At 35.1% G+C, this 15,432-nt stretch overlaps 1 protein-coding gene across 1 annotated transcript in view; it reads right to left on the bottom strand.

Annotated features, from left to right (window-relative positions):
• Positions 1-8,182, bottom strand: part of LOC148954759 (small G protein signaling modulator 1-like) — a 133,466-nt gene extending 125,284 nt beyond the window's left edge. Inside the window, exons 1-2 of the mRNA XM_089086507.1 lie at positions 8,108-8,182; positions 3,811-3,927 (exon numbers count right to left, since the gene is read on the bottom strand). Of these exons, the coding sequence (XP_088942633.1) occupies positions 3,811-3,927; positions 8,108-8,182 (192 nt within the window). The remainder of the gene's footprint in view (positions 1-3,810; positions 3,928-8,107) is intronic.
• Between the last annotated feature and the right edge of the window lie 7,250 nt (positions 8,183-15,432).

Raw genomic sequence — 15,432 nt, 5'->3', positions numbered from 1 at the left:
TCCGGGAACTGATTTTTGGGATTCATAAGAAATTATCTTGAATTGAACAATTTTGAATTGAAATTATCAAGTATTTTGCAGTAGGTTGCATCAAGACATGGCTAATTGTAGATAGAAAGAGAAAATCCAAGACAGTCCAAGTAATTGAGAGGCAAATGTTTAAATGGCTGCGGCACGGGTAAATGGGTAATCACTTGTCTTTGTCTTGTCTCGCGCTAAGCTGAAAAAATCTAACGAAAAAAACCGGTGTGTTCCCGAGTTTTACACAGCATAAGCTTGAGTGAGCGGTGCCTAATACACAAGTACGAAAATTCCTTCCCCCTACAGAAATAAAAAATTAAACTCAAATAAAATTCTCAAATTTGGAAAGCCTTATATTCCACGGGGGGGGGGGTATTTGACCGGGAGGAGGGGTATTGTACCCCAGGGGGCTTGTAGGGCGGGGTTAAAACTGGGGGGGAGTAAAGTCCTAGAACCACTAGTATGATGCTAGACAATTAAGGCTAAGTTTGTGAAAGGAAACATTTGAACTAAATCAAAACGAACCATGGATATACTGATTGTCAAAAGGACGTATCTCAAGAACGGATTAGGGTGTTAAGTTGGAACTTTCATTGAATGCTTAAATGGGAAGATCGATTGACCAACAGACAATATAGGTACCCTACCACAATTACTACTGCCAATGCTACTACTACTTCTACTCCTCCTCTATCTAATACTTGTATTGCAACTAAGACTGACAACAAGAGTATTGAAATTAAACTTTCAGGATACTTTGAGGGACAAACAGAAATAAATTAACTTAATTGTTCGTGTACCGATGAAAAAAGAGTTATTCTGGGCCACTTTACATTTAATGTAAGATACGATTTATACTTCACTAGATACACATAAAATATTAAATCTTTTTAGTCCCCCAAAGGCTCATTGACCTGTACAAAGGTTTAAGAAAAATGAGTTTCTTACTCATATATTAAAAACAAAATAAAATTTAAAATGATCACTTACTCACATACTAAGGAGAAGAAAATAAAATATAGATAAAATATAAACTAAAGAAATAATAGAATAAATAAACTAAATTAATTAATTAGATTAAATAGACAAAAAAAAATAAAATATAATAATGAAAAACATAAATAAAAATATCGTGTACGAAGCCAAAGAATTAAATTTTTTTTAAAAAAACCGAATGAGTGGCACCCTTGAGCAGATTCAGGCAACTTATTCCAAACAATCCGGCACGCCAGGAGAGGAATAAAATCTGACATTATTCAAGTAATAAATGGAACTTGAAAATGATTTGTCATATTGCGACGATTATAATTATTTTGATCAGAGGTAAAATATAGCGGAACAATTAGAGTCCGTTGGATGTCACAATGAAGCTGATACAAATTAAAACAGCACAAGAAAAAATGAGAGTGACTCAAGATCAAGTACTGTTATAACGAATGAACGATGATTTTCATTAATGAGGTTTCTAGCTTTATTGTAAAACTTAGAAAGTGGTTCTAACAGTAAAGGAAAAGTTTACATCTACACAGTTGGATAGTAAGAAACGTAAGATTGCATCAAGCAGTAAAAAAGGATTTTCAAAATGGATCCAGGAAAAGTGTGTCTAAGTTTCCTTAAAATTCCGAGACTCCTGCATATCTTCATTTTGAAAATAAATGTGGCATTTGAAAGAGAGGTTTTCATCAACAAGAATGCCCAAAAAAATAACACATCGGTCTTTAGATCTATGAATTATTCCATTTGGCTGTTGAATTTATGATAAATGGGGACAAACCTGAGAAAGACGCGAAAATTTAAAAAAACTGCACTTAGAAAAATTTAGGGTAAGATAGTCAGCATCAAGCAACAAAATCACCCTCTCAAACAAATTTTAATAATTTAATCGAAGCTCGGATTCGCAGTTTCCAAATGCGCCAAGTGTGCTGTCATCAGCAAAACAAACAAGGAAATCAGAAGGCTACCTATAGTTGCCACTATGGGTAAGAGTAGGTGAGGCCCTTATAGCACGGGGAGAAGTCCATATATGGGCATTGACCTACTTTCGGGGTTAACGCAATACGCTCAGTGAATACAACCGGGATAAGATCATTGACCTCCAATGAGTTAGAATACTGCCAGTACACGATCAAAGCCAATCAGGGAATTAGGAATATTGGGCTAACAAGGTGACATCATCAGGCTTCTGAGAATTTTAACATTGGTTTTGCGTAACTGTTATATCACAATTCCACCTTGAAACAATGTTTATATTGATCGCGCTTCGAGGCTAAGATAAAATTTCGTTTCAAAGCATTAGCAAACATTAAATAGAATGGATGATTTAGAAGTTATTGCAACGCAAATTTGTAAAGTAAGTTCTGTTTATTAATAGTTAATTGATATATTTACATGTTAAATTTTGAAAAATAATATGGATATATAACTAGATGTCTTTTTTTATGCTCTGTCAGAATATAATATTCTTTTTTTGTAATAAATGAAGTTTAGTACTACACACATTTTATATTAAAAGTCAGGGTATACATTTGAAGAGTAGGGGGTCGGTTTGCATGAAGCAAATATTAAGTGTAAACTAGCTAGCAATTTTACATCAGAAGGCGAACTATAGTTGCCACTATGGGTAAGAGTAGGGGAGGCCCTTATAGCACGGGGAGAAGTCCATATATGGGCATTGACCTACTTTCGGGGTTGACGCAATACGCTCGTGAATACAACCGGGATAAGATCATTGACCTCCAATGAGTTAGAATACTGCCAGTACACGATCAAAGCAAAACAGGGAGTTAGAAATACTGGGCTAACAAGGTGACATCATCAGGCTTCTGAGAATTTTAACAGATGTTTTGCGTAACTGTTATATCACAAGTCCAACTTTAAACAATTTTTATATTTATCACGCTTCGATGATAAGATAACAGTTCGTTTCAAAGCATTATAGAGCAAACATTAAATAGAATGGATTATTTAGAAGTTATTGCAACGCAAATTTTTAACGTAAGTTCTGTTTATTAATAGTTAATTGATTTATTTACATGGTAAATTTTTACTGCTATTGTGGATATAAAACTGGATGTCTTTTTTAGGCTCTTTCCGAACATAATATTCTTTTTTTGTCCGAAATGAGTTTTAGTCCCACACCCCTTGTATATTCAAATTCAGGGTATACATTTGCCCATTAGGGGGTAGGGTTGCATGAAGCAAATATTAAGTGTAAAACAGCTAGCAATTTTACCTCTGATCGCATTAATTTTCTACTAGACTAGCTTTTTAAAATGTCATTTGGTATATATTTTAGGCCTACATGATGTGTGTGCGTTAACGAGCTTTTTCTATCTAATTTTAATCCTATGTGTTAGCTTCTTTTCTGTCTCAGAAAACATCTAGGAATAATATTTTAAAGTATGTCAGATTCTAAAAATTTTTGTTGATTTATAATATTAGTGTTATTTTGTCTAAAAAAATAAAATAAATGATCTCTAAGGTCAACTGCTCCCCATCCGCTATATGTAAATATTAACTAAGACCACACTTCCTGTCAATCATAAACAAAACCTAAAAGCACCGATGAAATTAATTATACACTTTGCATTAAGATAGCCGCGTGAGAGGGGCCGTGTAAAGAGGGAGGGGGGTATAAGACGGATCAACTTTTAGCTAGTTTAAATGATAAAACTCACATAAAATTTGTAAAAATGACTTTTTTTAAGGAAATTATAATTTAAATTCTTTTTAAGGATAATTTTGATGTCCATCCACCCATCAAAAAGGCTCAACTCTACACCTACTCACGTCCTGCAGTAAGTCACTACTTTGGGTCTTCGATGTCCTATACACAAGAAGAAAACACGAGGGTCCATATTCAAGAAGGCCAGATGTCAAATGACATGACAATCTCGCAAAAAGCACCTGTAAGATTAAAATTATATCAATATTTTCACTATAGATTTTTTCTCCCAAAAGTATAAACATCTTGTTTGGTTAATAAACAGGTCCTTATTCTATATCATATTTGAGAGAACGTGTTGTGACCTTGTAAATAGGATAATTATCTCTTTTCATTAGACTTTTTCTAATGTCTGCCTAATTACCCGTAAACAATTACGTGTAGTGCGAACTATTCTACTATTTTTTAGTTGTACATTCCTTTTAGCCCCCCCCTATATCGGCGCCGTCAGGGGAGCGCGTTTCTCAGTCTGCGTGCCGTATGTGTCTTGGCGTCTTGCCAGAGCATGTACTTATTGTTTCTCGTCGACGCGGGTTCCTCCCCTTCTCTTTTTATGGCTTATGTTCACTCCCATGCTCGTATACGTATTTATAGTCCCTCTCATGATATTTTAATGTCTTATGTTCAAGTCCATGAGCTTCTATTGTCCATCCCAGGCTCTTATAAGGATTTATGGTCACTTCCATGATAGTCTCGATAGCTATTGTCATTACATTGTTAGTCTTCGTGACCTCTCACCGTGATTCAACATGTTATGAAACTATATGCTATTTGATTATGTCCCGTTGTTACCAGTACAACCTAGCAGGAAGTCCCCACCTGTTCCTAAACATTGCAAAAAAGATAGCAGTATGAACGGGGATTCCCCACACAAATTTGTTTCAACTCCAACTTTTCAATCAGACTGGTTTTTGAGCCAACATCTGTTTTTTTAGGGGGCCAATCAGAGACAACGGAGGTATTTACTCCTCTCTCTCTCTCAGACAATTTTTTGTTGTTGCCAGCTCAGTTTCATTGTGGCAGTGAGATTGTCAAAATATGAAAAAAATGTTCCATACATGTCCGCTATGTATGTACACACTTGGCAGCTGGTCATCATGTGAGAATTTCACAATGATTGATGAGTATGATGAAAAGTGTAGATTATGCACCCCGTCTAAAGTGCATAAAGGATATGCTGTACAAATTAAAGGTTGTAATTCTTGTCTTGAAGAGGTGTTTGACTCTCATCCTAGAGGCCACCTATGTTCCAATTTTCACTATGATAAATGTAATAAGTGGGAGAATACATATTCAGGTATGATTGGAAAGAATCATAAGCGTGATTTTAGTTTGTTGCTAAAAGATTGGTATCGTCGTGGTTTTAGATTGTTCTGGGAGGAGGAGCAGGGTCAGCGATTCAACTGTTGGAACAACAAAAAAATTTGGTTTCTGCGTCATCGTTGTGAAGACAATGACTACTATGATTAAACGACGAATTATGTTTATTTCTCTGTGACGGAATGTGATTTGCCGATTGAGGACACTATTTGTGACATTACTTCAAATAAACAAATTGCAACATGTTAATTCTATATAATGAATGAGAAGAGCATCATTGACTATAAAAATAAAAATGGCAAGAGTGAAGTTACGCTCTACTGTAGAAAATGTGACCCTGACATTGCACTACATCAGTATCAGTATACTGTGAATTTGGATAATCTAACTGCACTAGTTTTTGTCGACAAAGACCTAGTAGAAGATGAGATATAAAGAGAAGAACAGTCTTTTTATCATTTTTATAAAATATTTTTAATAAAAAAATTAAAAAAACTTTTTATACGATTTTATTATTAGTGAACTAAAATAAATATTAAATATTTTTGTAATTATATTTTAAAAGAGAAATTCTTTAACTAGATGTAAGTCAAAGTAGATGTCGAGAAACTGTGTGTAGGTGTTGCCACGACATCTGAACATGAAATAGAGTATCGCATGAAAGACAACTCTCTTAGTCGTTAAATCCTGTACTCTTCGTTGATTTTGAATAATTGATGTCCCACTGCTTTCAATAACGTTGCTGATGTATGTCGTGAAGAATTTATAAGATAGTCCAAGAGGATACAAAATTCAATAGTCTTCGCTGTTTGAAAGAAGCATAGCCAATGGCCGGTCTTCAAAGTCGATGGACTGCTATTAAAAATGATTAGGGTCGTGTTAACACTTGGAATTTTTTCAATGAAGTCCGAATGTATGCAATAGGAATTGTACTGGGACCTGTCTGGATCCATACTAAATACATTGATTATTTGGTTTTTGTTCATGGTGCTAGTTATAGGATAACACTGCCGTCGGGTGTGATTTCCCAATAGGCTTCAAATTGACCCAGTGATATTAGAGTGATACTCTCAGTCAAAGCATCAGCAAATGTACACTCTAAACATACATTCCCTGTTCGTACAATGCTCATATCCTGAGTCCCCGACAAGTCCAAAACAATTACCCCATGATTTTTTGAAAACATTGAATCGGTTATACCATTTTCAAATAATTGCGAGTCTTGATCTAGGAAGGGCATGGTCAACTCTTAAGGAGTTCTATATTATTTTTTGTCAAATGATAGAGTGTACAGTGGACTATCTTTCACTTTGCACACAAGGATAGATATACCGAAAAAATTAAAATAAGGGTGGGAGTCAGTCCAGGATCCAACAGCACTGCCACTCGTCACACAGGCCAAAGCCAATTTTGACGGGATTTCTCCATTGATACATGATGACTCGCTATAGCGACGAGAGTCGGTGGCACTGTGACGTTGATTGGTGATCGGCTGGGGGACAAGAAGTTTAAGGTTGGTGCCATTGGTTCTTAGCTTTTCCACTGCCACTGCAACAGAGCTCAAAACCTGTTTTTTTCGGACATGGAGACTTGCCGATGGGAAAATGACATTGGCATCGGGTGCTGCAGGAAGTGTTTTTATGAAAATGAAATTCGATGGGGCCAGCTGTAAATTTATGTCAATCTTGACATTGGGGGGTAGCCATTGGGATATATTGAATATCTCATGATATAATTTTCCAACCAGATTATACTCTTGGGTTACTGCAGTAGTCAACTCGCCGTCAGTATCAACACCTGATCGATATTCATAGCCCAATGATTTTCCTCTCAACTCCTTGTATGCCTTTGGTGTCATCATCATAAATTGTATGTAGCTTGCATAGTTTGATGAATTTTGCTAGTACTCACCAATGTTCCATTAATAAATGCATTAATTTGTTTGAATAGATTGTGTAGAATACAGTTTTCATAGGAGAGACCATCACCAGCATTTGGAGTTGTATTATCTGACTTTTTCTTCACCTCAACATTTAAATCAATAAATGTTGATGACAAATCAATGAAATAGTCTTCATTGGAAAATATTTGAAAGTGTATATTTTACGAGTGGGGTTTTTGGGGATGAAATTGTTCATAGTAGACATACTTGACACTGACATCAACATTTTCAGCATTGAATAGATTCAATGAGGAACTGATTGATGGATATGATTCCTTGTGAGGGAGATAAGTCATCTTAAGAGAAGAAATCCTTCTTTGATCTAACAATCTTTTTCTTTTTCTTCTTCTGCTTATTGGTCTTCCTTGTTTTATTCCTCAAAGTCCTTGTTGATGTCATTCGCTTCCCGCCTGGGTGGAGACTGATGAGTGAATGACGTGCACTCATCCTTTTTAATCCCTCCCCATTGTGCCGAGATTTTAATTGCTCACCAATGGCTCTTGCTGAAGATCTAATATTTTCCTTAACACTCTCCTTGAAATTCTCCTTGAAATATCAGTCCTGTAGTGTGGAGGCTGCAAAATTTGATGCAGCAGGCACAAGATATTTTCTGGCAAGGGGTAGTTCAGAACGAAATAGCCTAGCAAACCAGCTACCAAGACCATAGCCAGACATTGTAGTACGACCCTTGTAGTAGTCCAATCTATTGCCTATTTGATGAGGACTCAAAGCACCAACATAGCACTTGATATCAGAACAGACAAATGGAATTCTCCTATTCTTGATTTTAGGTGATGGTTCTGTCACCGACAATGAGTCAAAAATGACATGTAGTCACTGCTAAGCCTTTTGTTATTGCTAGAGGATCACCCAGTTCACTTCTTAGTGTTAACTGAAAGAGTTCCAAATACGAAGTCTTTACAGGAACATAATGAAGATGCTTTATATTATAGTGATGAACAAGTTCATTAGATTTTTATCGTTCAATAACACGTAGGAGGGGGACATTTGAATTACTGACTCGATGTTTCCACAAAGGATGCATAGAGAAATATGCAAGAGTCCGAGGCGAAACCAGGTGGATAATCAACAAAAATAACTTGATCCATCCCGTAAACGGCGCCAGCTTTTCCCCCAGCGATAGTATTCTTTTGAAAGTCAAGACCGTCTCTCATATTATCATTTAGAATAATTTTTTCAGTGTCAACAATTGATGTAGTTTAAATCCTATTATGTTCCAATAAATAATTAAAATGAAAATTACCCTTCCTAAGATATGAGATTTTCTATTGATTGTACGACACAAATCTGTCATAATATCGTATTCAATATATTTCAATTTGGCATGGTGATATTCGCTAGATTTAAGTGCTTCAACCAATTCATAGTCAACAAAGAGTGAGCAATCGAATGGTATAACTTTTATATCATACACACGATCCTTTCTCAGGATGTCGTAGGTATTTTTGAGAATACAGTTGACAAGAGCCACTTCATACGCACCGTCAAATTTGATGGCGGGGGAAAGTTTTGTCCAAAAATCACTTGTCGTATTCAAGTCGTTGTAGAGAGGATCGGAAACGTTGGACATAAATGTTACATAAAAATCATTGGGCATTGTCAATATCTTCAACACCGATCCAAGAATCAAAATCAGAGTTGTATCCTAGCCACAGAACAAGTAAGTGTTTCCAACTCCTGCGAGTACGACTCTTTAATATCTTTCCAATTTGATAGATTTCACTATTATTTTTAACTTTTTGTAGTTCATAGTCATAAAAGCCGCCGAGAATCTCTTCATCTTTGGTATCACGCAGACGATAAGTTATGGGTTTAGTGTCTAAGGTTTTTGCCACTTTAAAAAGTACTGTGGACCACAAATAACTCCCCTTGTCAAAAACATTAGTTGTTCTATTAATTCGAACAGTATCACCAACATTGAATTTATTTTTCTTCTTGACAATCACTTCATTGGAATTTTGTTTAAGAAAGGTATCAATTGTATCATGATCAGACTGATGACTTTCCATTTGGGTTTAGTTGGACAATGATCGATGAGGTCGTTGATTATAAATCAACATAATTTTATCTAAATCCTGAATAAAAGTCAGTTTATTTTTCAATGTACAATATCTTGAAATTAAAAGTCGAATAGTTCTTATCAATCGTTCTGCCAATGCAGCCTTTATAGGGCTATGACTATGATAGAGCAGTGTACTATATTTCAATAGTATCTTTGCAACATGGGGGTTAATAAATTCACTTCCACGATCCGTTTGAATTTTTTTATACGAATCCTGTTCGAGAATACTTTCAATGGCTTGATGAACTTCAACGCCTTTCTTTGTTTGCAATGGAATTGCATATGCATAGTGACTAAAAACACTGATTGCAAGTAGAATGTACTTGTACGGTGTATTGTGACGTCTTTGAATCTCATCTAGAGTTAGGAGATCTGCTTGCATTATATGCAATTGGAAAAAGGCTTTAGTTTTTCGATATTGATTAGTACGAAGTCTATGATTTCTATGCAGAGTGTAACTATATTCATTTTGTAGATAGTCTTGTACACTTTTAGTGTGAACACCAGTGGCTTTGGAAAGAGTGGTGGGGGAACTTAAACTCAACGCTTCACCAATATTTTCATAAACACGTTTCAGAACTTCAACCATTTTGAACGTAAACACGTTGTGTAACGTCCGTTACCCTTGTGTATACTGGCGGTTGGTGGTGGTGGTGGTGACGTTGAGTTGATACGTCTTCGCTTTTGTCTAGCTCTCAGTGATGTGCTAGTATTTTCCAAAATTGATTTAAAATCTTCTTCTTCTTCTTGATATTTTAATGGTGTTGACAATGATGCATGTTCATTTAATTTTTTTAGAATTTGTTTATTGCTAATAATACTTTTCTGGAAGTTTAATGTATTTAGAAAGATGTATAGATGAGCGTCAAATGATAATAGTCCTTTACGATTTGTAACCATATCATACATTAAATCAAGTAGATTATAGCTCTTGCCCTGAATTATAATCCCTTTCCCATTGCTCTCAATTTGAATATGATCTTGATCACTTTCCATGAGATAGGCCAGGAGTCGTTTTATTTTTTCAAGTTATTTGTTGGGCAATAGATATCCAAATTTAAATAAAAATTAATCCTAATTCTCCTTCTTTAATTGTTTTCCAGCAGCAGCAGCAGCAGTAGAATCCTGAGGAGATAATTCATTTTTCTGACTAATAGCAGCAGCAGTGGTCTTCACATGATAGGGCTTATGTTTGTCCACTCGGCAAAGTGCATCTTGAAGTAAAAGCAGCTTTTTTATCATCCTCAATATTCTCGTTGTCAAGGAATTTACTCAGATTGTTCTCAAAGTGTTCCACGGGTGAGAGATCGAGTTCTATTGGAGTCAATTTATAGGGTTTTGCCATCTGGAGAAAACTTTTTACAAGTCCTGCAATTATCAGTAGTAAAAGTGTGAAAAAGCTACCGACCGCCTGAAGAAGTCGTTTCTTTTTAAAATTCTTTCCTTTGTGTTGAGAGGCCCCTGTAAGTAAAAGGGAACGATTTTGCTTTTCCTGTTGCTTAACTACTTCTGGCAGTTGAACATTACCCTAGGTCAAATTTAAACAAAGTTCAGATATTAGATTAATGAAATCATTTTCAATAACATGTTTGAGTATGGCTTTCCTAAGTGGAGGTTTTGAAGTGCTTAGAACTGAAAACAGATGTCTATTTTCATGTTGTTTGTTCAGTGTCATTATAGCGACTAATAACACACACACACACACATGCGCACACACGCTGAAATATTCTTACAGATTGAAATTACGTTTCTAGCCCCTATATATATTCCATTAGTCTATAAGTAATTATGTCTCTGAATTCAGATAGAAACGCGCTGCGGAAACAAAATTATTCGACGTCAGAATTTCTACTTCAAAAATTCTTAATTTTCTCATAACTTTTGATGGATTAAGTTAAACGAAATAATTTAAAGATATTCAAAATCAGCATTAAAATACAATTCGCTTGATATGTATATTGAAAAAATTACAGCACCCGGATCAAACATAAGAAATAATGATATGGAAATAAATATATGCCATTCAATCATTACGTTGTTATTGAATTTGCAATATTCATTATACTATCTCCATGAATTATTGGGTAGACAGAAAAATAATCGGCGCATGCACCACAAACACACATATACACACACACACACGCACACACAAACACACACACACACGCGCACACACGTTCACACACACGCACACACACACACACACATGCGCACACACGCTGAAATATTCTTACAGATTGAAATTACGTTTCTAGCCCCTATATATATTCCATTAACCTATAAGTAATTCTGTCTCTGAAGTCAGATAGAAACACGCTGCGGAAACAAAATTATGCGACGTCAGAATTTCTACTTCAAAAATTCTTAATTTTCTCATAACTTTTGATGGATTAAGTTAAACGAAATAATTTAAAGATATTTTAAAATCAGCATTAAAATACAATTCGCTTGATATGTATATTGAAAAAATTACAGCACCCGGATCAAACATAAGAAATAATGATATAGAAATAAATATATGCCATTCAATCATTATGTCGTTATTGAATTTGCAATATTCATTATACTATCTCAATGACTTATTTACTCGACATAGCACTTATGGCGCTCACACACACACACACACAATAATCCTTGCGCCGTAATATAAATTGATAAATCCATTAAAATATCTCAATTAAATATCTACTCTACTCAGCACTTTTACCGTTCACACACACCTACAAACAAAAAAACACAACAATAATTACTACGTTATTGAATTTTCAAAATTCATTATACTATCTCCATGAATTATCGGGTAGATGCGGCGCATGCACCGCTCATACACTCCTTCAAATTCACTTGGGAAAAAGAATCATTAGCGAGAAATAATATTTGAAAACTCACATTTAAATTTTCAGCTTGCATGTCGAGAGCTGTAGGGGCCACATCATTCTCGCCTTGCATTGGTCGTGAAGGGCCTGGCAATGCTTGATAGGGGGTGACCTCACAATCTTGTGCAGCAGCAGTAACGTTATGAGAAAGCATCCATTCCCTCTTGAATTTTCTACCAGGTTGCATAGCGGTCTGTGCAGAGCTGGCACTGGTATGAGAGGGTCCTGGTTGGTCCAGAGAACTTGTAATGGATGGCCGTGTAGCTTGCATCGATGTGGTAGCATTCCGTCTTGGTCTCTTTTCTGGAGGGGGGTAATTGTAGGAATCCTCTTCCTTAAAAAGAAGACAAAATTTAGTATGGAAAAAAACCTATCCCTTTTTTACAGAAGAAAAAATTAGTCTGCACAAAGAATCCCCCTCTCCCTCCCCTCCCACTACATCAAATCCAATAAAATGATTTAAAATATATATCTAAAAAATAGTCAACGATATTAAAAACTAACCAAACACTAAACTTCAGTGGTGTGTGTCGGAATGACCACATTAGTTTTCTTGTCAAAGGATATACGTGTCTGCACAAAGAACTCACCCCTCCCCCTTTACTTTTCATTCAAAAAAATAGTTTTTTTTTCACCTTATAATGAACGTGTTAGAATTGATACATTGCCCCCTTCCCTGTCTTATATTTATTATAAAAGCCTCTTAAACTTCTGTTAAAGCCCTTTGCTTTCATCAAATATATTTAGTCTAATTTGGCAAAAAAACTCTTGTCAACGAGTCTTGAATCGCGCACGTCCATCCTTTGTTATCTTAACCCCGATAAGACGCATGCCAATGTTGTTTTGAAATCATCCCCTCTTGGTAACAGGATTATAAACATGGATGGTTTTATTCAAACCGGAAAAAGACAGCACATTTTAGATGGACGATGGGAAAAGGATATTTTTGAACGAAATAACTAAAAGTAAGGAATTATGGTCGTAATAAAGCAATGGAGGAGGGGGTTTTTGTTTTACATAATAGAAAAAAGCATACTTAGCGTTTTCTAACGAATATACACATCATATTTTAGGGTTTGTATTGTTGGAGGGGAGGGGGATATGCCCCTGAAATTTGAATTTACTGGTAAAATGCTTTTTATCTGGAAATACATTAAGAAACTCAGTAAACTATACTCACGTTGAAAATAGAAATATCCATTGTTTCAACGTTAATAAAGTTCAGTGTACTATGTTCGATATGTTAAAACATAATGAAAATTAAATTCTAATGCATGAACATGTTATACGGAATTTCAAGGACGAATTGTTATGCAAAGGGAAAATCATATGTAAGCGATTCTATGATTGGCTCCCTAAGAAACAGATCTGGGCTCAAAAACCGGTCCGGTTGAAAAACTTGGAGTTGAAATATACTTGTGCGGTGAATCCCCGTTCATACCGCTATCTTTTTTGCAATGTTTAGGAACTGGAGGGGACTTCCCACTCGTTTGAACAAGTAACAACTGGGCATAAGCAAATAGAACGTAGTTTCATAACGTGTTTAATCACGTGTAGAGGTCCCATAGAATAACAATGGAAGGGACATAGAATAGCATGGAAGGAACATAAGCAAAGCAAATAACATGGGAATTGCTATGGCACCAATCAAAATGGTACTTAGACCTCTACTTATTTCCAACATTATATAATTCTTAATTCGGTAAATAGACCGAAGTAATCGGGCAAAAAAATTTTATAAGAGAAAAAACAATCTATGATGTATGCATCTATTTATGTATGCATGTTTAGTTTCACAGTTCTATTATCGTTATAAACGTTATTTTAAAGATTTCAGGGCTTTTTATGCCAGGGATTCAAGATGTATTGTCTGACGGGTCATAGAAACTACTCTTGGGGAATACAATGTAATTTTTCGTCAGCATTTCCAACATAAAACGGTCCCTAATTCAATAAATAGGGCTAGATGATGAAGCAAGTAGCATCCACAAAAGAACAAAACAGTCAATAATGTAGGCTATGTATGAAGGTATTTGTGTGCAGCTTTACAAATTTATTGTTATCATAAATTTTAAAGTACTATTTCTAAAAAAATCAAAGAAAGGTAAAGGTCTACATTAAACCAAAGGCGAGCAGGAATAAAGGCAAATAGTAAGTCAATCGTAAAACCTACATAAATCACATTATTCTAGTTCAAAGACCCCTGTGTTTCACCAGTGTTGTTAAAGAATTTGGACAAAAATGCAAGCTTCAGAGTGAAGAGCGAGTAGTTGAGAAGGGGGAAGCCATTCCTCGTACACAAAACAATCTCTTTTTGTTTTAAATTTTAATGTTGCTCCTCGCTTTCAATTGAATACTGCTTTTATTATACTAATTTTCTGATCGTTTTTCAAACTATGACCAGGCCTAACTAAAATAAGATATGGGGTGTCAGCCCCATAATCCCAAATTTCAATTTTTTGGCTTAAGAATTAAAATGGTTGATTTTAATTAAATTGTGGATCAAATTTGAATATTATGTCAGAAATTTTCGATTGACAGAAGTCAATTGAAATAGCGGTAGTACTAGTAGCAGTATTTGTAGTATTAGCAGTAATAGGAGTCACAGTTGTAGTCGCATTAGTAGTCTCAATCGCAGTAGCAGTAATAGTAGTAGTAGAAGCCGTAAGTAGTAATAGCTATCGCAAGTATCGACAGTTTCAATGAGTAACACCTATAAATAGTCGCAGTCACAAAACTCGTATTAAGGAAAATAATGGAAGCACTCCTCAGTATTTCTAATATGAAATAGTGCCTAATAAAACAAAAGATAATGAAGAAACATGTTTCCACAAAAGAAAATAACGGTCTGTAATGTATGTATGTATATATTATACATGCATAGTTTTACAGTTTGATTTTAGTTATTATTAACCATTTTTAGGATTGTATGAATTTTAGGGCTCCTAAGGTAGAGAATAAAAGAATTTTTGCTTTATGTCGCAGTCTCCCTGAAACGCACATTGAGGATAACAAGTGACGCATGTTTCAGTATCAAATAGTTTGTGGTAATGAAGTGTAAGTAAGTAGCGATTTTTTGATACAAATAGATAAATAGATACACAAATAAATTTTTGATACAAATAGATACATCAAAAGAGTCGAATCTTTATACTGATTCAAATATATAAGTTTCATCAAGTTTAGTTATAACCATGAAAAGTGGCGAACCTGAGAAAATATGCCTTATTTTCAAAAAAGGGGTAAACACCCCTTAAAAGAATATTAGAATCTTAACAGAATCTTAAAAAAAATAACACCATCAGATTCAGCGTATCAGAGAACTCTATTGTAGAGGTTCCAAACTCCTATCTGCAGAAATGTTGAATTTTGTATTTTTTGCCAGAAGAAAGATTACGGATGTGTGTTTATTTGGTTATTTTTCCAAGGGCGATCGTATCGACCCAGTGGTCCTAGAACGTCGTGA

This window comes from Artemia sp. Qi Xiang Cuo, chromosome 3, assembly GCF_049724085.1.
Source record: "Artemia sp. Qi Xiang Cuo chromosome 3, ASM4972408v1, whole genome shotgun sequence".
Classification (NCBI taxonomy): Eukaryota; Metazoa; Arthropoda; class Branchiopoda; order Anostraca; family Artemiidae; genus Artemia; species Artemia sp. Qi Xiang Cuo.
Note: the sequence above shows the minus strand (reverse complement) of the source record. Positions and strands in the feature narration are given on the sequence as shown.